Source organism: Emys orbicularis, chromosome 12 (assembly GCF_028017835.1).
Source record: "Emys orbicularis isolate rEmyOrb1 chromosome 12, rEmyOrb1.hap1, whole genome shotgun sequence".
In the NCBI taxonomy this organism is placed as follows: domain Eukaryota; kingdom Metazoa; phylum Chordata; order Testudines; family Emydidae; genus Emys; species Emys orbicularis.
The window spans coordinates 31506961-31532506 of record NC_088694.1 but is presented as its reverse complement, the minus strand read 5'-3'; the positions used below and the strand labels follow the sequence as shown (position 1 = coordinate 31532506).

The window sequence follows — 25546 nt, the reverse complement described above, 5'->3', positions numbered from 1 at the left end:
CCCCCACAGGCCCTCCCCTCCCCCATCATCTCACCCGACTCACTGCTCTCAGCCCCCACCCTGACCCTGTTCCCTCAGCCTCCCCCGCAGTGTCCCCCTTGTGCCCCCCACCCTCAATCCACTGCCCTCAGTCCCTGCCCCTGTTCCAACAGCCTCCCCCCCAGTCCCTCCCCTCCCCCCATCATCTCACCCTGCATGGATGTGGAAATCTGTCCCGGATTCCAGGCTGTCGTTAGCCCCTGGGGCAAAAGATCAGCAGAGGTTTCCAAAGGGAAGTTTGCAGCCTTTGCTCAGACCCAAACATTTTCACTTAAAAAAATAAATAAATAAATACCCAAACCCATCCTGACACCCATCTGCTCTGTCCAGATTTGCTGTTATCCCTGTTGAGGCCAAAGTGGTTTGAAAAATTAAAAATCCTTGACACCATTGTGTTGCTTCCCCCTGTGTTGCTCGTTAATCTGATGGACCTGCCGATAATGAATAAAGATGAATGCCCTGGGAGCAATGTGTCAGGCAGACAGTTTGTGAAGTAGGAATGTGAATGTTGAAGCCCTCACAAAATGCAGAGGCTTTTCTTAACCTGAGAACTGAAAAAGAGCCAGATACCCTGCATGGGTTTGAAAGTGACAAGAGCCTAGCGCCTGACCAGAGCAGCATCAGGTTTGAAGTGACGAGGAGGGTCTGTGTCATGAAGTCTGCATTTCCACTGAGTACTCTTCCATTGCCAGGGTAGCGCTGGCGCAGGTCTGCCGCCCGGCACAGCAATGCTGAGAGGTGCCAGTGTAGACCCGACCCACTACCCTCAGCCCCCACCCTGACCCTGTTCCCTCAGCCTCCCCCGCAGTTCCCCCTGTACCTCCCACCCCGAACCCACTGCCCTCAGTCCCTGCCCTACCCCAAATCTCTTCTTCAGCCTCTCCCATCATCCCACCCCCATCGCTCCCCCTGCTGTCCCACCCCCTCAACTTCCCCCCATTCCAGTCCTGCTCCCCTCTGTCTCATCCCCTCCAGACCCTGTCCCTCTCCCCAACCCCCCGACCTTCCCCAGCCCAGCCCCATTGTCTCCCCCGCCCCGCCCCACTCTACACAGCTCTCTACCCTGTCCCATTCATGCTCCCCTCAGCCCCTACCCTGCTCCCCCCATCCCAGTCCTGTCCCCCCTCAGTTCCTCCACCCTGCTTCCCCTGGTCCATCCCCACACATCCACCGACTTCCTCGACCTCCCTCCCCCCAATCCCACTGCCTGGACTCACCCCCATCCCACTCAGGACATGCAGGAAAAAGAAGCAATGGGCTTAAATTGTAGCAAGGGAGATTTAGGTTAGACATTAGGAAAAACTTCAAATTCAGACCGGATATAAGGCATACCTTTTCAATGGTAAGAGTAATTATCAATTAACAATATACTAAGGGTTATGGTGTTTTTCTAAAAGCTTTTTCTAAAAGCTATCCTCTAGGAATTATTTTGGGAAAGTTCTATGTCTGTGCTACACAGGCGGTGAGACCAGGTGATCACCGGATCCCTTCTGGCTTTATAATCTCAGAACTAGGTACATCAATTCACATGCAAAATTCTCATTGAATTTAATAGGTGTCCTTGCCCTGTGGCTTGTGGTGCGGGCTGCAGCAGGGGGCCATACAACCCCTCTCGCAGCTTCCTAGGGCCCCCTCTCATGGCTCTGTGCACCTGTGTCTGTCATTGTCATCCTCTCCCCTCCCCCCGCCCCGCTCGCCCAGTGTGTCCTGATATTTCACTCTTGCGATCTGGTCACCCTAGCGCAGAGCCAGAGGCTGAGTGACGTGCCTGATACTGTTTTCTCAATTCTTGACTCTAAATTTGTTAGTCTCAAAACTCTGTTGGATTTTCTTTTGGCCCAGCCTGGCAGGAAAAGGCCAGGAGACTGAGGGGGTCTAGGGACGCTGTGGAGGAGAGAGCAACTCCCCGACAGCCATACGGCGAAGGCCTTGGACTCGCCCTCGCCCGTGCTGGGAGCCAGGAGCCCAAACCTCAGCCACTTTAATAGGCCAAATTTTTACATGCAATCTGGAAACGCAGCCTCTGCCCAGCATATTGGATACATTTCATGAGCTAAACTGCATGAAAGTCCTGCCCTGGGGCCATTACCTGTAGTGGGGTGGGGGTGGGGCGTGCTGGTGCCGTTGCCACAGGACACAGCTCAGTTATTCAATATTTGCATTTTATTTCAGTTGACAGCTACAGCCCAGTAGTTGGGGGCCATTTCCTGGCCTCAGGCTCATGGCCCCTTTATGAACCGCCTGGGCTGGGCCAGTGTCTTACAGGGCTGCATGGCCTGGCTTGAGGGGAGCTTGTCTTTGCAGCATGTGCGGAGAGGCACTCGGCTTTCGCTGCTGCAGGCCCACGATGACAGGCTGACGTCAGACACACGGGAGCCTGCAGTTGGCGATGGCCCCAGCTCTCTAGCCGTTGTTGGTGCTCGGAGGGGCCGTGAGTCTGGAGTTGGCAGAGCTGTGTATGGACCATGCAGGTCTGGACTGAGGGGCGCAGGCTGATTCTGCCCCATCTCTGTCTGTTATATTCAGTGTTAGGCAAGGCCAGTCAGTCAGACCGTCACGTGCACTGGCATCGAACTCTCGTACACACAGCACATAGCAGGGCCTCTGTGCATTATAATTCACCCAAAACTTCTCTTTCTAGCAAGTCCTTTCCATCTGGCCACTGGGCCCAGTAAGGTGTCCTCAGAGGCTGTTTGTGTGCGGGGATTTCCAGGCAGCAGCTTACTCAGCCAACGCTGCCAGCACTGGAGGTGAGAGAGTGACTCCGAGCAGCAGGTGCTGGGTTCCTTGCGGCGAGCGGTGGATCCAGGTCCAGCTGGGCTCGAGTCAGGCCCAAAGCACCAGGACCTCCCCACCCAACCAGCCACCCAGCTGGGTTCAAGCATGAGACAAGGCCAGCCGGGGGGGACAGCTCAGAGCAGCGCAGCTGCAATAAATTACTTTGCATCAGGCCAATAATTTATATGGTGGGGGTGGGGGGTGTGCGGTAAAAGTCCAGGGGCTGGGGAAGCAGCTTGGTTGGCTGAGACTGCAGCCCCACGGTCCCTGGCGCCATGTGCTGGGTACGGCCCCCTCAGGCGCTCTTCCACAGACTGCCCTTCTCGCCCTTCTCCGGCGGCAGCTCTTCCGTCAGAAAGAGGTAGGAGCTGATGGCTTCCCGCAGGCCCAGGCTGACAGGGGACTCCCCTTCTGGGGGTGGAGCCTCCGAAAACAGGGCCGAGCTACAGACAGAAGAGAGGGATGCTTAGCACAGTCACGCTATTCACCAGCAGCCCGGCACCCGCTGGACCTGGCCCTGCCCCCCGCTCTAGCCAGTGTCAGCATCACTGGCACCAAGGCTCAGCACCAGCACCACCCTAGAGGCAGACAGGCCCCAGCCTGAGCTGCTGCGTCCCCTTGTATCTGGTGGGTCCTTGGAGGCCCCCTCCCCGCTCAGCACCCAGACCTTGGGAGCCGTGCACCCTAGAGCCTGCACCCAGACGGGCCAGGAGTGGGCAGGGGGTATTGCAGGGCTCCCCCCAATGCACAAGGAGGACTCCACTCCTGCCCCCGTGCGAGGGAGGGGCAGCACCCTCCGCTGCCAGCAGCTTCCTACCTGTCGAGCTCCTGCCAGTTGAGAGCCGATTTCTTGACGACCACAGGCGGGGCCAGGTTCTGGGCTGGGACTCGAACTGCTCCTTGGATGAAGCACGGCTCCTTGAGGAGGCAGCACAACCCATCCCCGATTTCTGGGGCAGAGAAGCAGGGAGCATCAGCAATGGTGTCCCATTCACCTGCCCCCGGGACATGCGCACCCTGCGTGCAGCACAGACACACGCCCTGGTGCATGGCCACGCAGGCTGGCTCCTCTGCTCACGCCAAGGGGCAGCTGGAAATGGGCAGAGCCGGCCGGTGAGCACTGTCGCTCAGGGTCACGTAGTGCAGGCTGCTCGTTGCTGGGGGGGCTGGAGCACTCTGCCGAGAGGTGCTGGGCTGCTAGACTACACCCAGCACCCACGGGCCTGCTTTGCAGACACATCTCTGCAGCCATGACCCCTGCAAGTCACGTGCACAGTGGGACGGGCTTGGGGTGAGCAGGGCGGAGCATGCAGCCCCCCAAGTACATTGGGGGCAGCGTAGTCAGATGTGGTCAAGCCTGGCTCTGGGCCGCATGCTCCTGACTGGAGCATGGGTAGTAGGGCCCATGGAGTGGCCCTGCCACAGGGTAGGCACTGGGAGGGAGCACAGCACGGAGGGGTGATACTAACCCGGGGCACTTATGCCTGCTCCAAGCAGCACCCTCCCTAAAGACAAGGGTCTATTCCTGGATTCACGGCACCCCTGCCCCCCACCCGAAAATGGGGCTAAGAACCCAGGCTGGGGAGGAATGGGGGTGGGGGGAGCTGGGGCTGCCTGCCCAGTCCCTGTGCTCTGGCTGTCCCGGGGTGAGGTTGGCACCCAGAGCTCCTTGGTGAGTCTCCCTTTCTCCCCCCATCACAGCATCCTTGGGGCCCTGCAGGCCCAGGGCTGCGCCCATTGCCTGCCCACTTCCCACTGGGGCAGGGGCTCGTTAGAAACTGGGCTGTTACCGGAGTAATAGTCCACCAGCTCCTGCAGGCTGGGGAAGGTGAGGCGTGGGGCGATGTAGAGCCAGCCGTTCTCCAGGCGGTTGATGCGATAGTGTTTGATGGAGTCCCAGGAGGAGTGGTTGGTGCGCCTGACCGACAAGGAGTAGCAGCCTGCAAGGGGAGCGATCACAATGCAATGCCTGGCTCCAGCACACTGCCACGGCTGGGGACACAGCACTGAGTTGGGGCAGGGGGCTCCTGCCACGCCAGCACGTCGGCTTCATTGCAACTGCACTGGCCCCAACCCCATGGCAGCAGCCCCGGGGGTTAGGACCATTGCAGACTAGGGGCGGAGCTGAACGCTGCACGCTGATTGGCGTAGGGAACAGACTTATTGGGCACATCGGCCAATTGACAACAGCAAAATGAGATTTTCACAAGCTGGGGTCTGACTGGCCAATGTTCTGCGCCACAAGCCAAGCTGATCAGCTGCTGGACAGCCATGGGGCTGCTGGCCTAGCTAGGCTTTGCCGCCCTTACGCCGCCCCTCCCTCTTGCCCCCACATCAGACAAGGTGAGACATCCTCTTGTCCTTGGAACAGCCGCTCCAGAGTGCCTGAGCCCGGGGCCCAGAGCCAGCCGGCTGCCTGGCTATGGGCACCACCCTGGGCTGTGTGCTTAGCCCTTTGGAGCAGTGCGGGAGGGCGTCCCACCCACGGGAAGCGCACTGACACACACTGGCCAGCCCGGTGGCGGGGTCGCTCCCCTGTCACGGCACGCACAGCACGGTTTTCAGTTCCTACACTGGTAACTGAATGCTGCAGGAAGCTTTCTGCCGGGGGACAGTGGGGTGGGGGGGAGGGAAGTGTGACACAAACCCAGTGTACTCAGGAAACCGCTGGGCTCGGCAGTCAGCTAAAGCTGCAGGTGCAAATGATCAGAGATAAGGCCACTGCTCTACATATCCCCGTCATGTGCACCGCAGATGAGGCAGGAGGCCTCAGTCAATAACACATTGAATTCAGCCCTTGAAACAGTCTGGCCCCTGAGCCAGCAGGCGCTTGCTTCGTACCGTAAGTGGCCCTGGGGAAGGCAACAGGAGCCGTGAGCACAACACACAGCACCTGGTGTGTGCAGGGACAAGCTCCCACTTTTAAAGAGCTTGTGCTTTAGCTTCCAGTGCTTCCCTTGGGGATGGCGCATGCCATGGCCATGCTGGGCCAGCCGGGACCGAACTGTCCTGGGCAGCTCTGCCCGGGCCTGACTCAGCTCTGACCTGCTGGGCTGTCACTCCGCAGCAGTAGTGCTTTTGCATAGTGGGCCAGTGCTGGCAGAAAGCCAGCCCCCGCCTTGGATCGCTAATGATTGATTTAGCAGGGCTTTGGGAAAGGTACAGGTCCGGTTCTGGGCCCAGCCCTGCTCCACTAGCACCGAGGGGGAGCTAACACTTCTAAGGGAGCCCAGGATTTTCAGCAAAATCTTTGCTTGTGCTCTGGGGCCGCTCTAAGTTATGCTGGGACCATTTTAGCCCCAGCGTACTGCAGGAGCGCAGAACTGGAAAGGCACCAACACCACACCTGAGAGCAGGAATCTGACCTCAGTGGAAACAGGTGTGCTGCTGCCGCTTCGCCTAGCCTGGCAAACAGCCGCCGCAATGGGTGAACTTCCCCTCACACCAGCCCTCCCTTTCGCCCGCAGCCCCAAGCAGCGAGCAGCAAAGGCCCACCCCCGGGCTCTATGCTCCCACAGGGTGTGTGGGGGCCAGTTTGGTGGCTGTGTGTATCAACGAGCAGCAATTCCGGCAGCAGCTGCGGCTCTCATGCGCTTGGGCCCCGAGAGCCCTTTGCCCCGTCTCTGTCATTCCCCACGAGAGTGGCCGGCCGCCCTCTGGGGAGAGGCCAGGCTGGGCTGGGGGTGCACAGCAATTCCTTGCTCAGGTGCCACAGGCGCCAGCCCAGGCTAGACTCTGTCCTGAGCCACGCTGACGGCAGCAGCCCAAAAATCTCGGGGACCCTGGAGCCCTTCCCCCGTCAGGGACAGCCTGGGCATGGCAGGAGGCGCCATGGGGTGAGCTCTGGGGCTGGGACACTGCCCAAATGTGGGGCTGGTAGCCTCGGGGTGGGCATGTGGGTGGGGCAGTGCCCAGGCATCTCGCTGCAGGACTCCTGCTCGCTAAGAGGAACCAGCCGCATGGTTCCTGCCCCTCGGCTCCAGCCCGGCTGGCAGGTGGTGGGCGCTTGGCAGCGGCTCTGTGGAGTCACTTACCTTGCCTGGTCTGGCTCTCTCGGATCAGGAAGGAACCGCTGCGGTTGCACGGCAGAAGCAGCAGCTCCTCGGCTTTCTCCCGGCTAACGCCCTCGTACAGCCACCTGGCAGCAATGACAGGACACTGAGCACCGGGGGTTGGCAGCAGGCAGCCCCACTCCTGTGCCATCCCAGCGCCCCGCCCTACTGTGGAGCTGCCCCCCAGGACAGGCAGGGCTCAGCCCTCCCCCACTATGGGGACAGCCCTGCCTTGGCAGGGGACAGACTGCAGGGTAGACTGGGTGGTCCCATTCCTGGCTCCCACCCGAGCCACATGTTCCCTGGGGCCCAGTCTCATGGCCGGGCGGTTCGTTACACTTGGCCCAGGCTTCCTCTGGGGGGAATCACACCGTGGGACGACTTCACCCGGCAGCGCAATGCAGCTGCCTCCCGGCTGGAATGGCTGCGCTGGCTAACAGCACACAGCAACACAGCGTGGGCTTGGAGACCGGCAACGAAAAGCAACGCCCCCATGAAGGGGAATGTAGGAAGGCGGACGGGCCAGGCCAGCACTGTTACACCTCCCCCACACACAGGTGCCTTCCATGCCCACAAGTGGTCAGGACTCAATGGCACAGTGGCCAGGGCGTAACATGGTCTCCAGGAAGCTAACTATGGTGTTCAGACCAGCCAAGAACCCAACTCGTCCGGCTGCATCTTCCTGGAGCGCTGGCCCTGTCAGCACCACACTACAGGCAGCACAGAGCCCCCAGCCGGCACCACGCTGAGGCTTCAGCAACACCAGCGTTACGTCTCGCAGCACCCAGGGCTGCAAGCTGATCACTGGCCACAGCCGGCCTATACGAGGTGGCAGCAGAAACTCTGCAGCTTCAGGACACAAGCCCAGTATTTGGTTTCTCAGGCTCTCCCTCAGCCTGCCTTCCAGAGCAGTGTTTGCCCTGGGGGCAGATCCAGCGGAGAGGAGCAGGACCATGGGAACCCTTCAGGAGGTGGGAAAGCGGGGCCAGAGGGTCTGCTCAGCTGACTTCTACTGGCTGTGAACTAACTGCACAGTTCTCCAGGGCATTTAGTGTCACTGCTCCTGATGGGTCGTTCTGCGGCTCCGGAGCCGCTGCCGAGCGGGAGCTCTAGTGACGCTGGACGTTCTGGGCCAGGGCCCAGATCTGTGAAGCACCTACATGTTTTGGGCACTACATAAAAAGCAATTATTATAGTGGAATTATTAATTCCTAAGTCAGCTGGCATTGCTCCACTTCCCGAATGTCCCTAACCCACCCCACCATGCCTGGCAATGTGGCTAGTCCAGGGTGAAAGCCCAGCGCCATGGAGCCAACTGACACACATGGGCCAATTTGAAATTCACTCCAAGGAATAGCTGAGGGTCTCCTGCGTGCTGGGCCATCAGTGCCGCTCTGTGTGGCCAGCGCCTAGCACGGTGGGGCCCGGGCTGGGACTGGGGCTGCCACGGAACAAATGCCAAAGCGTGTTCTGGAGAATAGCTGCAAAGTCTTTGGTTTCGCATCTAGTGGGGCCCGTGTTCTGCATTTCAACCCCAGCGCTGTTCAAAGGAGCAGGAGACAATAGCTGGGGGGAGGGGAGAGGAAGCTGTGGCTCAGCGGGTGTCGCTCAGGGGGTCTCAGCTGCATCAGAAAGCCTGAGGGGGCATATGAGCTCCCTGCCATCTGGGTAGCAGAGTGCGCCACACGCTCAGCTCTAGGGCTGCCTGCGCTTCACCTAGAGCCCGACCCCCTCCACCACATCCCAGCTGACCAGAGAGGCCATGCAGCTTCGCCCTCTGACAGCAGCTGGGTGGCCCCTGCATGCGCCAGCCTCGCTCTCGGGACAGGCCCCATCTCAGCCCCCCATGCCCTGAGCCCATGTGGACAGCGCCAGCAGAGACAGGAGGGGTGGCTTGGAGCATGGAGACTGCCTCCCCGCCTCCCTAGCTCTGTGTCCGTGAGGCACCTGGGTGGGGCTCTGGGCCCCCGGCACTGCCTGAGTGCACTGAGCCCATGGGCCCCTACAGCCTGCAGAGCCCCAGGTGCTGTTCCAGCCCCGCTGCCTGTCTGGCACAGCCACGCGGGGTGACTCACCCAGCCTGCAAACAGCCAGCAGTAGCGTTACTCTCCTGTGCATTCCCACCGCACCTGCTTGCATGGGAGTGTTTGCAGGGGCCGTGCCTTCCTGTGTCTGTGCAGCACCCGGCGCCAGGGGCCCTGACCCCACACTGCCGTGATACAGCACTAAACAGCAGCACCGATAACGCCAGGCCCGCGGGTTCTTACCTGTGCCACACCTTCGCCACGTGGCTGCTGGGGACCGAACACTTCTTGCCGGTGGCTAGCGACACCACGTTCCACCATTCCCCATCCCTGTAAGAGAGAAGAGTTTCCAGGAATGCCACAGTCACATGCCTCCAACCAAGGCCCATGGCTGTGCTGTGCTGGTAGACACGCAGCTTCTTGCCTGGCTATACCCCCCATCCTCCCCATGTACAACCAGCCATCTCAGCCCACTGAGCTCACTAAGGGCCTCTTTGTTGCTGTGTCTGAGTTTCTGGGGACTCCTGAAATCAAAGCAGTGGGGCCCAATGCCATGGGAGCTTGAAACGTGCCTGCAGGGCACGGTCCCCACACAGCCCGACGCCGTTCCCGTGGGGCACGAGGCTTGCCGGGAGCCAGGAATGGGTCAGCAGAGGCTGCTCCCCTGTGATGGCTCCGTGCCCTGGCGCCTGGCAGAGGCCTGTGTGAGCCCCAGGCCAGAGGCAGGCTCCAGCGCATGTCCCAGCAGGCAGGATTGCGGGGCATGGGAAATACATGACAAGAGCCTCTCCTAGAGCGCCCCAGGGCCTGGGGAAGCCGGAGGCTGCAGCGCTGGCTGCCGTGGCCATGTGTTTAGAGGCCATGCGTCTCAGGGAGGGGATTGGGGGCAGAGCCCTGATGCGCCAACCTGGCACAGTACAATGAGAGCTCAGGCACAGCCTGGTGAGCACCCCAGTGCCGGGGAGGCCTAGGTCTCCTGTCCGGGCCCTGGGGTGGTGCTTGGGGCTTAGCCCTGGGCAACTAGGCTGCTCCCATGGGGGACTTACTCAGATAGGACGTTCAGCTGCTCGCCTGGTCGCAGGACGGTCTCTGCCTCCCCACCCGCGGGGAAAGAGCACAAGGCAACTGCCACGTAGCTGTTCAGACCTGCCGAGAGACCACAGCACCTCAGCGCGCAGCACTGCCCTTCCCCGCCCACGGGGGCAGTGCCCGCGGCCTGGTGAGAGGGGCAGAGCAGTGCCGGGGTGAGCGGGCCCACGGCTCCCAGCAGGTGCCCAGAGAAGGGGCGTGTCAGGAACAGACTTTGTGGTATGCCTCTGGCCCGGCAGCGGTACCGACTCTTGTGAGAGGTTGTGTTTTCTTTAGAGCCCCAGCTCCCAGAGCCAGGGGTGCAGGAGAATCGGGGCTTTCAGGAAAAAGTCAGTGGCCAGCCCCATAATCCAGAAAGCATGGCCCCGAAGCTGAAGATCGCAAGCCGAGAGCGTGACCCCCCCACCCCAAGCCAGAGAGCACGACCTCAGAAGCCACAGAGCCAACCCCACAAGCCGGAAAGCAAGGCCCTGAAGCTGGAGAGCACGGTCCCGAAGCTGGAGCGCACCCCTTCCCCCAAGCCGGAGAGCACGGTCCCTTCCACCTCAGAAAGTTACAGCCAAAGACACCCCTCACCCAACTATTAGGATTTTTTTTTTAAATTGAAGGATTTTAAGCCAATCTCATGCTTTTTTGGTGCCTGGCGTGCGAGAGGTCAGCAGCACAGCACTAGCCCCCACTGCAGGGGTCCTGCTCAGATTTACACCCCCCACCCATGCAACCTCCGGGGGAGGGTGTCAGCCCCACACTGGGCCCCTTGCCTTTGGCACTGTGGGACTTGCCTAGTTGCAGGGGCTATAGATGACCACTAGAGGGCGCTGGGCAGGGGCAGGGTTTCTAGCAGTGCTGGGGGAAGGGTGCTATGTCTGCTCTGCAGTGTACACAGCGTCCCCAGAGGCCTTGGTTCCAGGCCCAGCCAGCCACGGGTCACTTGGGTTTTGCTCATGCCCACGAGTTCAGAGAATCCTAGAATACCAGGGTTGGAAGGGACCTCAGGAGGTCATCTAGTCCAACCCCCTGCTCAAAGCAGGACCAACCCCAACTAAACCAACCCAGCCAGGGCTTTGTCAAGCCGGGCCTTAAAAACCTCTAAGGATGGAGATTCCACCACCTCCCTCGGTAACCCATTCCAGGGCTTCACCACCCTCCTAGTGAAATAGTGATTCCTAATATCCAACCTAGACCTCCCCCACTGCAACTTGAGACCATTGCTCCTTGTTCTGTCATCTGCCACCACTGAGAACAGCCGAGCTCCATCCTCTTTGGAACCCCCCTTCAGGTGGTTGAAGGCTCCTGTCAAATCCCTCCTCATTCTTCTCTTCTGCAGACTAAATAAGCCCAGTTCCGTCAGCACCTCCTCCAGGGCCGGCGCTTCCATTTAGGCGACCTAGGCGGTCGCCTCGGGCACCAGGATTTGGGGGGGGTAGCAATTCAGCGGCGGGGGTCCTTCCGCGCTCTGGGTCTTCGGCGGCAATTCTGCAGCGGGTCCTTCACTCGCTCCGGGACCCACCGCCGAAGTGCCCTGAAGACCAGGAGCGCGGAAGGACCCCCTCACCGCAGAATTGCCGACGACGACCGGGAGCGCAGAAGGACCCCCGCCTAGGGCGCCAAAAACCCGGGCGCCGCTCCTGCTCTCCTCATAAGTCATGTGCCCCAGCCCCCTAATTATTTTTGTTGCCCTCCGCTGGACTCTCTCCAATTTGTCCACATCCTTTCTGTAGTGGGGGGCCCAAAACTGGACGCAATCATAGACGCTGACTCTGTGGGTGCTCCAGGGCTGGAGCACCTGGGGGAAAAATTAGTGGGTGCTCTGCACCCTCCGGCAGCCAAGTGCCCCCCCCACCTCACCTCCTCCTCCGCCTCCTCCCTTGAGCGTGCCACGTCCCAGCTCCTCCGCCTACCTCCCAACGCTTGCCGCTGTCAAACAGCTGTAGCAAGCTCTGGGAGGGAGGGGGGAGGAGCGGGAACGTGGCGTGCTCAGGGGAGGAGGCGGGGCCAGGGCGGGAATTTGGGGAAGGAGTCGAATAGGGGCAGGGAGGGGGCAGAGTTGGGGCGGGGACTTTGGAGAAGGGGTTGGAATGGGGGCAGGAGGGGGGCGGGGCAGAGTCGGGACGGGGCCAGGGGGTCGAGCACCCACCGGTGCCATTAGAAGTCGGTGTCTATGGACGCAATACTCCAGATGTGGCCTCACCAGTGCTGAATAGAGGGGGAATAGACTTGCCTGTTTGGAGCACAGCCTGGATTGCTGGAGCAGGTTGGCTTAGCTGAGGCCAGGCCCCCCAGCCGCTCTCAGACCCCACTAGGAAAGCCAAGAACCAGCCTGTTTTCTCCTCCCGCTCTGCCTGTGGGGCTGGGATGCAGCCACCTGCTGCCATCCCCTGCATAGCTGGGGCTGCCTCGCTGCCAGGCTCTGCATGCTCCTGCCAGCCCAGCTCTCCTGGGGCACTCCCTGGCTCAGACCGCGGTCCCAGGTCATTGCAGGCCGCAGGGGCCCAGTGCAAACAAGCAGGAGCCGTGTCAAATGCAACCCTCGTTCTGTGCAGGGAGAGGTGCCGGCCTTTCCTGCCAGCCTCACTCCTCCCCGACTGAGCCTGTGCTGAGTGACTCAGTGCTGGGCCAGAGCGGGCGGATGGACGCTGGCAGGCTCCCAGCAAAGGACACCCCGAAGTGCACATCAGCTGGGCAGCAGCGCAGGGAGGGAGAGGAGCCTTGTGCAAACCAGCCAGGGGAAACAAGCAGGTTACTGGTGCCCCAGGGGCCTGCAACTTTGGCATCTTGCCAGCCCTTCCTAGGGTTACCATATTTAACAAATAAAAAAAGAGGACCCTCCACGGGGCCCTGGCCCCGCCCATTTCCCACCCCCAGCCCCGCCCCAACTCCGCCCCTTCCCGCCCCCTCCTCCCTCCCACTCCCAGCCACGCGAAAAGGGCTGCCCGAGCGCTACCGGCGTCACGGTTTGCCGGGCAGCCCCCAGACCCTGCGCCCCCGGCCGGCGCTTCCCCAGCGCAGCTGGAGCCCAGGAGGGGAAGCGCCCAGCCGGCGGCGCAGGGTCTGGAGGCTGCCCGGCAAACCGTGAAGCCGGTAGCGCTCGGGCTTCGGGCAGCCCCCATGCCTCCGGACCCTGCGCCCCCGGCCGGGCACTTCCCCTCCCGGGCTCCGGCGGCGCAGGGTCCGGAGGCATGGGGGCTGCCCGAAGCCCGTAGCGCTCGGGCAGCTCGGCTCTTAAACAGAGCCGAAGAGTCAGGGGAGGAGCAGAGCAGCCGCGGGAGGGGAAGTGCCCAGCCGGCATTTTTCCCGGACATGTTCGGCTTTTTAGCAATCCCCCCCGGACGGGGGTTTGATTACCAAAAAGCCGGACATGTCCGGGAAAAACCGGACGTATGGTAACCCTAGCCCTTCCCCACGCTAAAGGCAGCTGCTCGGTGCCCTGTCCTGCTCCTCCATGCTAGAGAAGCTGGGTCTGGCCATTGGGCAGCCAGGCCCCTGCCCCCCTCGCCGCTGGACATGGCAGGGTCTCAGGCGGCTTTGAACAGTGATGCTCCGCAGGCTGGAACCTGAGCCGCGTGTGTCCTGCCAGCAACGGAAGAGGCTGATTCCTAGGGCTCTGCGCTGAGCCAGCAGGCCTAGCATGATGACAGGGTAGGCATGGGGCAGAAGGGGGCGCTGCAGTGCCCCATGGGACGGATGCAGGATGCGGCTGTTGTGCACAGGCTCGGAACTCCGAGCCCACGTCTCACCGGTGCTCAGGGCTGCAAAGGGGCCATGATTCCTACCTGTCTGCACTGGGGCAGTGGCCTGCATGGCAGCAGCTGGGCTGGGCTGAACGACAAGCTGCTTGCTCCTGCTGGGCAAACTTCCCATCACTCCCGGGCACCAGTGGGGCCTCAGCAAACAGCTCTGACCTTCTGCAGCAGGGAGAGAAAGCTGAAAAACCAAGGGACGGCTAAATGCTTGAACTTGTGGGCTGCTGCCTGCGCTGCTCCCTGTCCACCCCTGGTCTTGCGGGATCCCTGCCCCCCACTCCCACACACACACCAAGGGCTGCCCAGGGTACTCTGCCGCCCCTCAGCGAGGCTTTCAAATGGCCGACTGGTTCCCAACGTAAGATGGCCCAAGCAGCTGCCCAGGCAGAGCCACATCCTGCTAGGGTGGGCCGTGCCCTGAGCTCTGCACTGCCAGGTCTACATGGCGTGAGAGACGGTGGCCTGCCTGCGCTGCTGGGGCTGGCTGCTCGCCCTGGCTGTTCACACACACGCAGGTACAGGCCTGCGCATTCACACCCGCCCATACAACCCCCCGCTCATTGGCGCGTTAGCCTCGGCGATGTTTATAAAATGGCCCCATTTGGCTGTTATGTGCTGTGCCCCTCTGGGCACAGGCACTGGGGCCAACAGGGCGGGTGGAGCCTTGTTTGGGTGGTTTTCTGTGTCATTGCTCTGGGTTTAACCTGCAGCCCAGTTGCTACACTGGGGCCGTTGAGTGGGGCTAACCAGCCCCAGCGTGTCGCTTGGGAACACTCCGAGCCCAGAGGTTCCTGCTGCAACACGAAGGGGAACTGGGGGCTTATGGCAGTTGGGCATCGCCCCAGAGTCATGCCAGAGAAGAGTTGGACATATCTGGACAGGGCCTCCCCCATTAACTGGGTCAGGAACGCCACAGCCCCACTGAGGCAGGCAGGCTGCAAGGTCAGGGCAGCCGGCTGGTGCGGAGAGCGGTACAGAATGGCCAGGGGCTGCACAACGCAGCACTGCATTCGCCCCTCCTAATGAGACCCAAGGGAATGGCTCAGGGCAGTGATCACGGGTGCCATGGAGATCTCGTGCCTAAGAGCACCCCAGGGTCCTGCCTGTCTCTGGTCATTGAAGATACCAGAGTAATTCTTACAAGAGAGGGCTGGTGGCCAACTGCCACTGTGGGGGTCTAGGCCCTGTGTAGCTAACTGCCCCCCACGCCCAGCAGCGTCAGCTGGCCATGGCAGGCCGCATTGTCCTGTCGCCTAAGTACCAGAACATACACCCAGACCCTTGGGACATCGGTTTCCCCCGCTGCCACCCCCCCCACCTCCAGTGCCAAACTGGGGTGTGGTGGTGCTGCAAGTTTTTAAACAACTGCTGCACTACACCCTAGAGGTGGCTGCATTTCAGTGGTGGGTGAAATGACCCCAATCTCACAGGGAGGGCTGTGAGCCTTAGTTCATCACGGTTTGTAAAGGGCTTTGAGCGCCTGGCTGAATGGGATGAGCATGTTATCACAGCGTCCCATCGTACAGTCATGGCTCTCCCTGTTTCCTCTGACTCAGCTCCGGGCCCACGGCAAACGGGCTCCGACAGAGCTGCAGCAACTGAACAGGGCACGTGCTGGCCCTGCTGCCCTGAGGAGGGGACTGGAGTGAGGGCTGACCAGCCTGCAGCTGCACGCTTTCCTTTCTTCCTCATTAGGGTATCTGACAGCAGGCGGGAGGCAGGATATTCAAAGCACCGTCTTCATTACGTGCAGCCCATCCGTTCAGAACAGGACCCTGGGCCAGAGCTCACCAGCCCCCAGCATCCCCTGCTTCCCCCAAAGGAAAAACTTGTCCCACTTACTTGACTCTCATCTCAACGAAGATGCTATGGGGCTCCTCAGAGCTTGGCAGATGCAGTGCAGAGTCTGCAGTGTCGTCCCTCCTGCTGCGGCAGGCTGCCTAGGGCAGGAGTCACTCCAGTGCTGGGCAAAATCCACCTGCACACAGGGAGGCACTAGGACTCCTCTGAGCCCACCACTGCAGGCGCTCCCAGCTGGTGGTTCCCCTGTGCAGGGCAGAGCCCACCACTGCAGGCGCTCCCAGCTGGTGGTTCCCCTGTGCAGGGCAGAGCCCACCACTGCAGGCGCTCCCAGCTGCTGGATTATGCTGTTCAGAACTCCCCTGGCAGCAGGCCCGTGTCTCTCTCCTAGGTGCTGCTGTCCTCTGGTACTAGAAACTTCTGCGCAGCTTATTGCTGAGTGTGAGGTGTGTGACAGGAGGGAGCTGGCTGGGGCCTCGGAGCCACGACCCGTTCACATTTCCTGTGACATGCGCAAGTGCTGGAGAGGAGGCTGGAGTGCTGGTTTCTGTTTCTGCTCAGAGAGCAGCTGCTTGCAGCATCCTGTTTCCATGGGGGCAGGTGTCCCTGTGGATGGGGCCAGACCCATATCTGCGGATGCTGGCTGGCGGCCCTGGGGAAGGGCGCAGGGGCAAGACACCCCTTCCTCTGGAGCCAGCCTTGAGAAAATGGCTGGTCTGGAGCTGTCGGCACCAGCGAGCTGGTGAATTCCTCCCCGGGACTGGACTCTGGGTTTAAACACACACACACACACACATCTCCCCCTCCCGCCCCCCACATATATAGGCATGCACATCTGAACCTCCCCCCCCATACAGGTACAGACACCTGAACCCCTCCCCCTGTACAGGTACTGTGACAGACCCAGACCAGTGGGGTACAGGAGTCTGGTAGAGGGCAAATATACTGGTCACTGGATGAGTAGTTTTCTGTTCCCTGAGTGACCAGAGAAGGGGCTGCACTAGAGTAATCAGGAACCTGCTAGAACCAGTTAAGGCAGGCAGGCTAATTAGGACACCTGGAGCCAATTAAGAAGAAGCTGCTAGAATCAATTAAGGCAGGCTAATCAAGGCACCTGGGTTTTAAAAGGAGCTCACTTCAGTTTGTGGTGCGAGTGTGAGGAGCTGGGAGCAAGAGGCGCAAGGAGCTGAGAGAGAGGGTGTGCTGCTGGAGGACAGGAGCACAAGCGGTATCAGACACCAGGAGGAAGGTCCTGTGGTGAGAATAAGGAAGATATTTGCAGGAGGCCATGGGGAAGTAGCCCAGGGAGTTGTAGCTGTCATGCAGCTGTTACAGGAGGCACTATAGACAGCTGCAGTCCACAGGGCCCTGGGCTGGAATCTGGAGTAGAGGGCGGGCCCGGGTTCCCCCCAAACCTCCCAATTGACCTGGACTGTGGGTTCTCCCAGAGGGGAAGGTCTCTGGGCTGTTCCCCAACCCACATGGTGAATCTCTGTGGCAAGAAAATCCGCCAATAAGCGCAGGACCCACCAAGATAGAGGAGGAACTTTGTCACAGTACGTACACCTGACTTCCCCCCATGTATAGGCATGTATGGCTGAACCCCTCCCCCCAGTACAGGTACCTACACCTGATCCCCCCCATGTATGGCTGAATCCCTCCCCCCAGTACAGGTACCTACACCTGAACCCCCCCATGTATGGCTGAACCCCTCCCCCAGTACAGGTACCTACACCTGAACCCCTCCCCCCATATAGGTATGTACACCTGACTCCTCCCCCCATGTATAGGCAGGTATGGCTGAACCCCTCCCCCCAGTACAGGTACAGACATCTGAACACACCCACTCATGTACAGGCATTTGCACTTACATCCACAAGCTTCAAACAGCCCCTTGGTTTCCTGGTGCAGGTATAAAATAACCCTCCAGGCATTTAGCCCCTTGGCTCCTCAGCAGTCCAGCCTGCCTACCCAAGCAGGTGGAAATGCTCCTTGAGCGGCCTCCCTTTGCTCCCATGTTTCACGCTGGCTTGGCACAGGGGTCAGCCGCTCTGTAAAGCGCCAGGCAGGGCAGCGTGAAGGCCCCTGGACCAGCTGTGGTGCCAGCTGTGACCTGCTGGCCTTGGGCGCATGGGGGCCATTACCCATTTATTACCCGCTAACAGCTCGCTCCCTAACGGGATTCCGCGTCTGAGTCCTTCTGCCCGTCCGAGAGCCCCCTCGTGCTTTGGCCTGGCCCCCAGTTCTGACCTGTCAGTTGAGAGCAGGTGCCCCAGCCTGAAGCAGGGCACTCTGGGTGCAGAGCCTCCACTGCAATGCACACGCCATGCTGCTCCAGGCATGGGGCTGGAGTCAGCGGGGAGGAAGGGGCAGGCTAGAGGCACGGGCACAGTACTCCTGGCTGATGGGCAGCATTGCCCTGTGCTCAGGGCAGCGATAACCCCCCGTCAATGGAAAAACAGTGGGCTGGTTCCAAACAAGTCAGCACACTGGGCTGTGAATGCCGTGCAGGGCTGCTTAGCTCCCGGCTGCAGTGCAGGAGATCTTATCTGCCCCAGCACCTAAAATAGCCTGCGTGTCACCACGCCGTCACCACACTCCAGCCCATGTGCTTACGCTGAAGAGGAGGAGGCAGCTTCATGGAAACTGTGTGACGGTGCCTGGGTGCTATGAGCATGCACACCCGCCAGCCAGCGGCTTGCTGAGCGTTGGGGCAATTCACGAGAGCCCCCTCCCAACTCACACAGGGCCCTGAGTCCCAGCAGTGCTGGCTCCTTGCCAAGCCCGTAGCCCCTGCATGCAGGTCACGGGCCATTCTGCTCGCTGGTTCCAGCCGCTCCCTTGCCTAAGCTCTGATGCAGGCAGGCGCCAGGCTCCGTTGCTGCTCACAGGGGGCGTCCTCTGAATGTCTGAGTGAAGCTGGATATTCTATTTGTGTGAGAGCAATGCATGCTGTGCAGTGGAGGCCGGGCTCAAAAGAGACACAGCCCCACTGGCCGGGCGATGACGTTCTGCAGGGCAATCCTGCTCTACTGGAGGAAGTTACCTGCAACTGAAGGGCACAAACCGAGCGCACACATGACTTGCCCTCTCCTAGTTTTAGAAAACCTGGCCAAGGATAGAGGAAGTAACAGACCAACTTCCCTAAACCAGCTCCAGGATGGTGCCCCTGGGGGCATAAGGAAGCATCCCAGGAGCATAGGGAATCCCTGACCAAGCAAGGCCAGCAGTCCATTTAGTTCTGTATCCTTTAGCCAACAATGGCTAAGCCCAGATGCTACAGGGAAAGGTGCAAGGAGCCTGTGGTGGACAATAATGGAATACCCAGCCCATAGGGGAAACTTCTTCTAACCCCATGAGAGGTCAGCGTGTGCCCTGGAGCTGCTGTACCTCTGGTGCAGTGTCTGTGGCAGCTCTCCTGATCCATATAAATGTCCAGTCCTTGCTGACTCCTGCTATGCTCTTGTGGCAATGAGTTCCACAGGCTGGTTACATGGTGTGCTGAAACAGATTTCCTTTCACATGTTGCCTGCCAGTTTCATTGGGTGTCCCCTTCTTCTAATGCAGTGGTTTTCACCCTTTTTTCCCATATTCAGACCCCTAAAATTTTTTGAATGGAGGTGCAGAACCCTTTGGAAATCTTAGACATAGTCTGCAGACCCCCAGCACCAGATCCAGGTCCCATTGTGGGACCAGGGGCTTAGGATATGGGTAAAGCCGGTCCAAACCCTTAAAGAACCGGACGGTCATAGCCTGTCATAGGGAGAACACTGTGTCCTTGCACCGGGGGATGGAAGGCTGATATGGCCGCCAGGTGTACCCTAACTGACGAGGGCGCCAGGCCCTGGGCCCTCAGGCGGAGGAGGTAATCAAGGATAAGCTGGATCAGGGCGGCCATTGGGGACACACCTTGGTCCACCGCCCACCTAGAAAAACGAGACCACTTTGCCATGTAGGAGCAGCGAGTGGAGAGCCGTCTACTTTCGAGGAGGACACGCTGAACCTGTTCTGAGCATGTCCTTTCCTCGTCACCTAGCCACTGAGCAGCCACGCCATGAGGTGAAGAGCTGCCAGGTTGGGATGGAGGCGGCGGCCTGGTCCTGAGACAGCAGGTCCAGGCGGAGCGGCAATGACCACGGCGAGCCACCGCCAGCCTGAGAGGGTCCCGTACCAGTGCTGCCTGGGCCACGCCGGGGAAATGAGGAGGACCCTGGCTTTGTCCGTCTTTATTTTCTCCAGGACCCTGCTGATCAGCGGGAATGGGGGAAAGGCGTAGAGAAGCTGGCCTGACCAGGATAGGATAAAGGCATCGGAGATAGTGCCCTTCCCTAGGCCCCCCCAGAGCAGAACCAAGGGCATCGTTGGTTCTGCCGGGTTGCAAACAGATCCACCTGGGGAGTTCCCCACCTTCAGAAGAGCTAGTGGGCCACTTCTGGGTGTAGAGACCACTCATGCTGAGGAGAAGTCCCTGCTCAAGCAATCTGCCCTCACGTTCTGGGCGCCCGGCAGGTGAAAGGCTTTCAGGTGGATGTCATGGGCTATACAGAAGTCCCACAGACTGAGGGCTTCGTAGTAGAGGGCAGAGGATCGGGCCCCGCCTTGCCTGTTGATATAGAACATCAAGGCCGTGTTATCTGTGAGGACCCTGACTACCTTGCCCTTCAGGTGCGAGTGGAAGGCCATACATGCCAGCCGCACTGCCCTGAGTTCCTTGACGTTTATGTGAAGGGTCAGGTCTTGCGGAGACCACAGGCCTAGGGTCTGAGAATTCCCCACATGGGCCCCCCAGCCCAGGTCCGATGCATTGGACACCAACTCCAATGATGGGGCCCTGTCCCTGAACAGGACCCCTCGGAGCATGTTGCTTGGTGTGGACCACCACCGCAGGGAGGTGATCACCGAGTTCGGCATGGTGAGGACCCTGTCCATTCGGTCCGTGGCCTGGGAGAACTGCGAGGCCAGCCAGAGCTGGAGGGGCCTCATCCTGAGTCTGGCCTGGCCGACCACATATGTGCATGCCGACATGTGACCTAGCAGCTGCAGGCAAGCCCTGGCTGTCATCACCGGGAACCTTGCGATCGAGTCAATGAGCCCTGTCAGGGTCTCGAATCTGTCTGAGGGGAGAGAGGCCCTGGCTGGCGTTGCATGCAGAAGCGCCCCGATAAACTCTATGCGTTGGACCGGGACTAACGTGGACTTGGTGTTGTTTACCAACAGGCCCAGGGTGGCTTATGTGGACAGGAGGAGTGCCACATGATCCCTCACCTGCGACCGGGAGATGTCCTTGACCAGCCAGTCGTCCAGATAGGGGAATATCTGGACCCCCCGGCGCCTGAGGTAGGCCACTACTACTGACATGTATTTTGTAAAGACCCCGGGGGCAGTGGACAGGCCAAATGGGAGGACCGTGAATTGGTAGTGATTCTGTCCCACCACAAAATGGAGGAAGCACCTGTGCCCCGTGAATATATGGATGTGGAAGCACGCGTCCTGTAGATCGAGGGCAGCGTACCAATCACTGGGATCCAAGGAGGGGATGATGGAGGCCAGGGAAACCATGCGGAACTTGAGTTTCACCATGTACTGGTTCAGACCTCGCAGGTCCATGATGGGCCTGAGCCCCCCGTTGGCCTTCAGGATAAGGAAATACCAGGAATAATACTCCTTGCCCAGGAACTCCTTGGGCACTGCCTCTATCACTCCTAGTTCCAGGAGCCTCCCGAGCTCCTGCTCGAGCAGAGCCTCGTGCGATGGGTCCCCCAAGAGAGACGGGAGCGGGGGGTGATTGGGCGGGTAGGAGGTAAACTGAAGGATGTAACCTCGGAAGATGGTGTTGAGGACCCATCGGTCCAAGGTGAGCCACGACCATTCCGGGAGGAAAGCACACAATCGATTGGAAAAAGGGAGCTTTATTGGGGATGGATCCCTGATGAGAACTGGCGGGGTACCCCTGAGAGTCCCGTCAAAAGCACCTTTTACCCGCCTGCTTGCCCTTAGAGGACCCAGGCTGGGGGGCAGGCCAATACTGCCTTTGCAGGCATTTTTTTATAGTCCCGCTGCTTCTTCTGGGCGGCCTCGTATTTCAAGAAGGTGGCCTGGGCGGGAGCCTGCTGATATGGGTTTCTCCCTTGGGTTTTGCTGGAGCACAGACATAGAGGCCCAAGGTCTGGAGTGTCGTGCGGGAGTCTTTCATGCCATGCAGCCTTGTGTCCGTCTCCTCCGCAAACAGAGCCTTCCTGTCGAAAGGGAGAGCCTGCATTGACGACTGCGCTTCGCTGGATAGCCCAGAGAACAGGAGCCATGACGCCCGTCTCATGGACACCGCCGAGGCCATGGACCATACGTCCGTGTCCGCTGCATCCGAAGCGGCCTGCAGGGATGCCCTTGCGGCCGCTGCCCTTTCCTCCACGAGTGCCTTAAACTCTTTTCTATCGCGCTCCCGGAGGGAGTCCTCGAACTTGGGGAGGGATCCCCAGAGATTAAACTCTTAGCGACCCAGGAGAGCCTGATGGTTTGCTACTCTTAGCTGGAAGCTTGACGATGAATAAACTTTTCTCCCGAAAGCATCCAGCCTCTGAGAGTCTTTGTTCTTAGGGGTCGGGGCTGGCTGCCCCTGCCGTTCCCTGTGGTTGACCAACTCGACCACCAAGGAGTTGGGCGCCGGGTGGGTATACAAATACTCATGCTCTTTAGTGGGTACAAAGTACTTGCGCTCTGCCTTTTTAGAGACGGGAGCCAACGAGGCTGGTGTTTGCCACAGGGCATTTGAAATTCTTGCCACCCCTTCCTGGAGCGGCAAGGCCACCCTGCCCAGTGCCAAGGGGGACAGCACATTGAACAGGGAGTCCAAGGGCTCCTCCATCTCCTCTGCCTGGAGATGGAGGCTCGCTGCCACCCTTTTTAAGAGTTCTTGGTGGGCCCGGTAGTCCTCCTGCGGGACGGAGTGGGGCGGGGACGCAATCAGCTCCTCCGGATGGGGCGAGAAGGCTGGTGGGGTGCTTTGGGTGTCGGCCAGCACCAGCGGATCCATCACCTGGTCGGACTCCGGGCACGGCGCAGAGGATACGGGTCCCACCGACTCCTTTCTTGGCGGTCTAGGGATGGAGGCTGACAATGCTTCCGACGCCCTGGCCACCGAGCGAGTCACCACTGGGGGCTGCGCCGGAGGCCACGGTGCCCACTGGTACCACTGGGCCGGCCACGACGCTCGGTGCCACTGCACTTGCTGAGGCACCGGGGGGGCCGGCTGATCGGGCTGGCTAGCCTGGCCTGTAGACGGGCGGCTGTGAGTGGAGGCTGGGCTGGCGTACGACCCGCTGCTGCCTCTGGACCGGGAGTGGCGGCGGTGCCGGGATCTACGACAGCCCTGGGACCGCGATCTCGACATGGAGGACTGGTACAGATGGTAATAGCTGCTCCGCAAATGGTCGCGATGGCGAGACGCCGGCGATCGACGCCCGGGGCTGCGATGTCTTGGCAGAGACTTGGAGCGGGAGTCCGAGCGGGAACTGCGTCAACAATTGTGTCGTGACCAACTGCGGAACCCTCTCCAAGACAAAGACCGGCGGTGACGCCCGCCGCGGTCCCGTCGATATTCGCTCCTTGAGGACAAACGGTGCCGCAAGTCCCGGCTGGACGGAACCCAGCCAGACAGTCTGGTCGTCGTCGAGGGTGATCCACCTGGACCCTGCACCGAGCAGTTGCTGGGCGGTGATCGGCGTTGGGAATGTTCCCTCGACTGAGACCGGTACCGGGCCGGAGGCGGCTGCGGGGATCCCAGTGGCGGCTTGCCTCTGAAGCGCGGGGCCAACATCGGCAGCGCTCCAGGCACCGGCATAGACATAACATCCCGGGCCATCTGGAGGGCTTCAGGCGTGGAAGACATCCAGACATCTGGAGAGGCCTGCTCCAAAGGGGCCAGGCTACTCCGCTCAACGTGAGTCGGAGGCCTAGGGCCTGGTGGGGATCGAGGACTACCTGACATGGGCCTACCAGACTTCCCTCGGTGCCGTTGCAAAGAGGGAGTCTTTCCGGTCCTCTTGGCGCACCCCGTGGAAGGGGAGCAGTGCCAACTAGTCAAAGGTACCGGAGGCTCTCTACGTACCGACGCCGCGGTGTGAGGTACCGGTTCGGAGCTTCGTGCCGGGGTCAGGGCCAGCGCCGACTCCATCAGGATGGCCCGGAGCCTAATGTTCATTTTTTAGTCCGGGGCTTGAACAACTTGCAGATCTTGCACCTTTCGCTGATATGGGTTTCTCCCAAGCAGCGCAGACAGTCCGTGTGCGGGTCACTCCTTGGCATAGAATGCCTACACGAGCTGCACGACTTAAATCCTGGGGGACAGGGCATGCCCCGGCCCGGGCTCGCTAACCAACTAAACTTAACTGAAAAGCTAACTGACTACAGGTACTAATGAACTAACAACAGTTCTGGGGCCAAGCTGCAGCAAAGCTGGGGCTGAGCAGTTTCGACGCACCTTCACTGACGGCAAGAAGGAACCGAGGGTGGGGGGAGCGCGTAGAGCCCCTTATACCACGCCAGGCAGGCGCCATTCCAGGGGTCGCGGGGGGCACTCCCCCCTACGGGTACTGCTAGGGGAAAAACTTCCGGCACCGGTGCACATGGCGAGCACGCACACCTATTGTGGAATACACATGAGCAATCACTCAAAGAACTGAAGAGGTGCCGGGTTGGCAGGGTCATATATTGAGCGCTATGAAGGCGCCACTCCAGAGAGCTTCACAGCCGACCTGACTGGTGCTGCTAGGAGAAAAACTTTCCAATGACTGTGCATGCGGTGCGCACACCTAATTGGAATCGATATGAGCAATCACTCAAAGAAGAACCATGAGAGAGATTTGAATCGGAGCAGCCAGCTGGAGAGAGAGAATACACAGCACAGTGCTGTGTACAAGCCAGGCTCCGACAGGGCCTGGGACCCCCGTGTCTGGCTCCAGACATGCCTGCTCCCTGGAGCCAGCCAACCTATAAGTAGGGGCATTTGGCTGGAGTCTGCGCACGTCTCCAGCCCTCAGCTCCTGAGGCGGCGCTTTCTCAGGCTCACTCGCCCCAGCTGCGAGGGGCCTGGCTGGGGTTTGGTGCAAGCCAGCCCCCATCCTGGCTCCCTGCAGAACTCCCCGGCCCTGCCCGTTTGGCATTGATATGGCGATGTCTGCCCAGACCCGGTGCTGAGCTGCACAGCTGGTTCTGCGTCCCTCCCCAAGAACTGGGTCGGTCAGGTCACAGCCCAGGCCACGCTGTGGGAGGGAGCCAGAGGCTTCACGGCACCAGCCGCCAGAATGGGTTTGGGGCCTGACACTCCTGGTGGCTGCTGCGTGCCCTGTGCAGCCTGCACCTGGCCCAGTGCTGGGGGAGGCAGGTCTCCTCACCGCCCGCAGGAGCAACCCTCCCCCCCCGCCCCGGCAATGCAGAATCCAGCTCTCCTAGCACGGCAGCAAGGCTGTTTGTAACCATGGAGTCTCATAGTTACCAGATTCTGCTGCTCTTGGAACCGCAGGGAACTAGCCCCAGAGCGAGCCGGCGAGGGGCAGGGGAGGGGGCACAGTGGAGGGGGCACAGTGCAGGCAGCACTGTTCTGTCCTGCCCTGCAGCTGCCCCTGCTATCCAGGCCTAGGCCTTTGTGCAAACTGGGCAGCCTTGTGCCTTGCAGCTGGGGAGCAGAGTGAGGCCAGACTATTGCTGGACTAACCTCCAGGACAACCCAGGTGGGGGGTAGGCTGTTCCCTGCTGTGAGGGAAGCCCCCACCCCCATTTGGGTTCTGCAGCAAGGTGCTGGCTGGCTGGGGAGGCAGTGTGGACAAGCCCTATTCTCCTCTATCATGTAGGACAAAGGGGTGTGGATGCAGCCGTGAATGGGGCTGGGAGGGAGCCAGGTGTGGCTTGCTGATCCTCCGCAGCGCTGGCTTGGGTCACTAACAGAACGCAGACGTTCCACACCCCAGCAGGGTTGGCCAGAGGCTGCCCTCCGGCCTCACGCCGAGTAGTCCCATTGCCTGAGTGT

The 25546-nt window shown here is 60.4% G+C and overlaps 1 protein-coding gene across 1 annotated transcript; it reads right to left on the bottom strand.

Moving 5' to 3' along the window:
* Nucleotides 1-3112: 3112 nt before the first annotated feature.
* Nucleotides 3113-13843, bottom strand: SLA2 (Src like adaptor 2). Its single transcript, XM_065414970.1, has 7 exons — nt 13756-13843; nt 9940-10039; nt 9137-9223; nt 6852-6955; nt 4608-4757; nt 3635-3767; nt 3113-3260 (listed from the first exon to the last, which is right to left on the bottom strand). The coding sequence occupies exons 1-7, from the start codon at nt 13841-13843 to the stop codon at nt 3113-3115; spliced, it is 810 nt and encodes a 269-aa protein (XP_065271042.1).
* Nucleotides 13844-25546: the final 11703 nt, after the last annotated feature.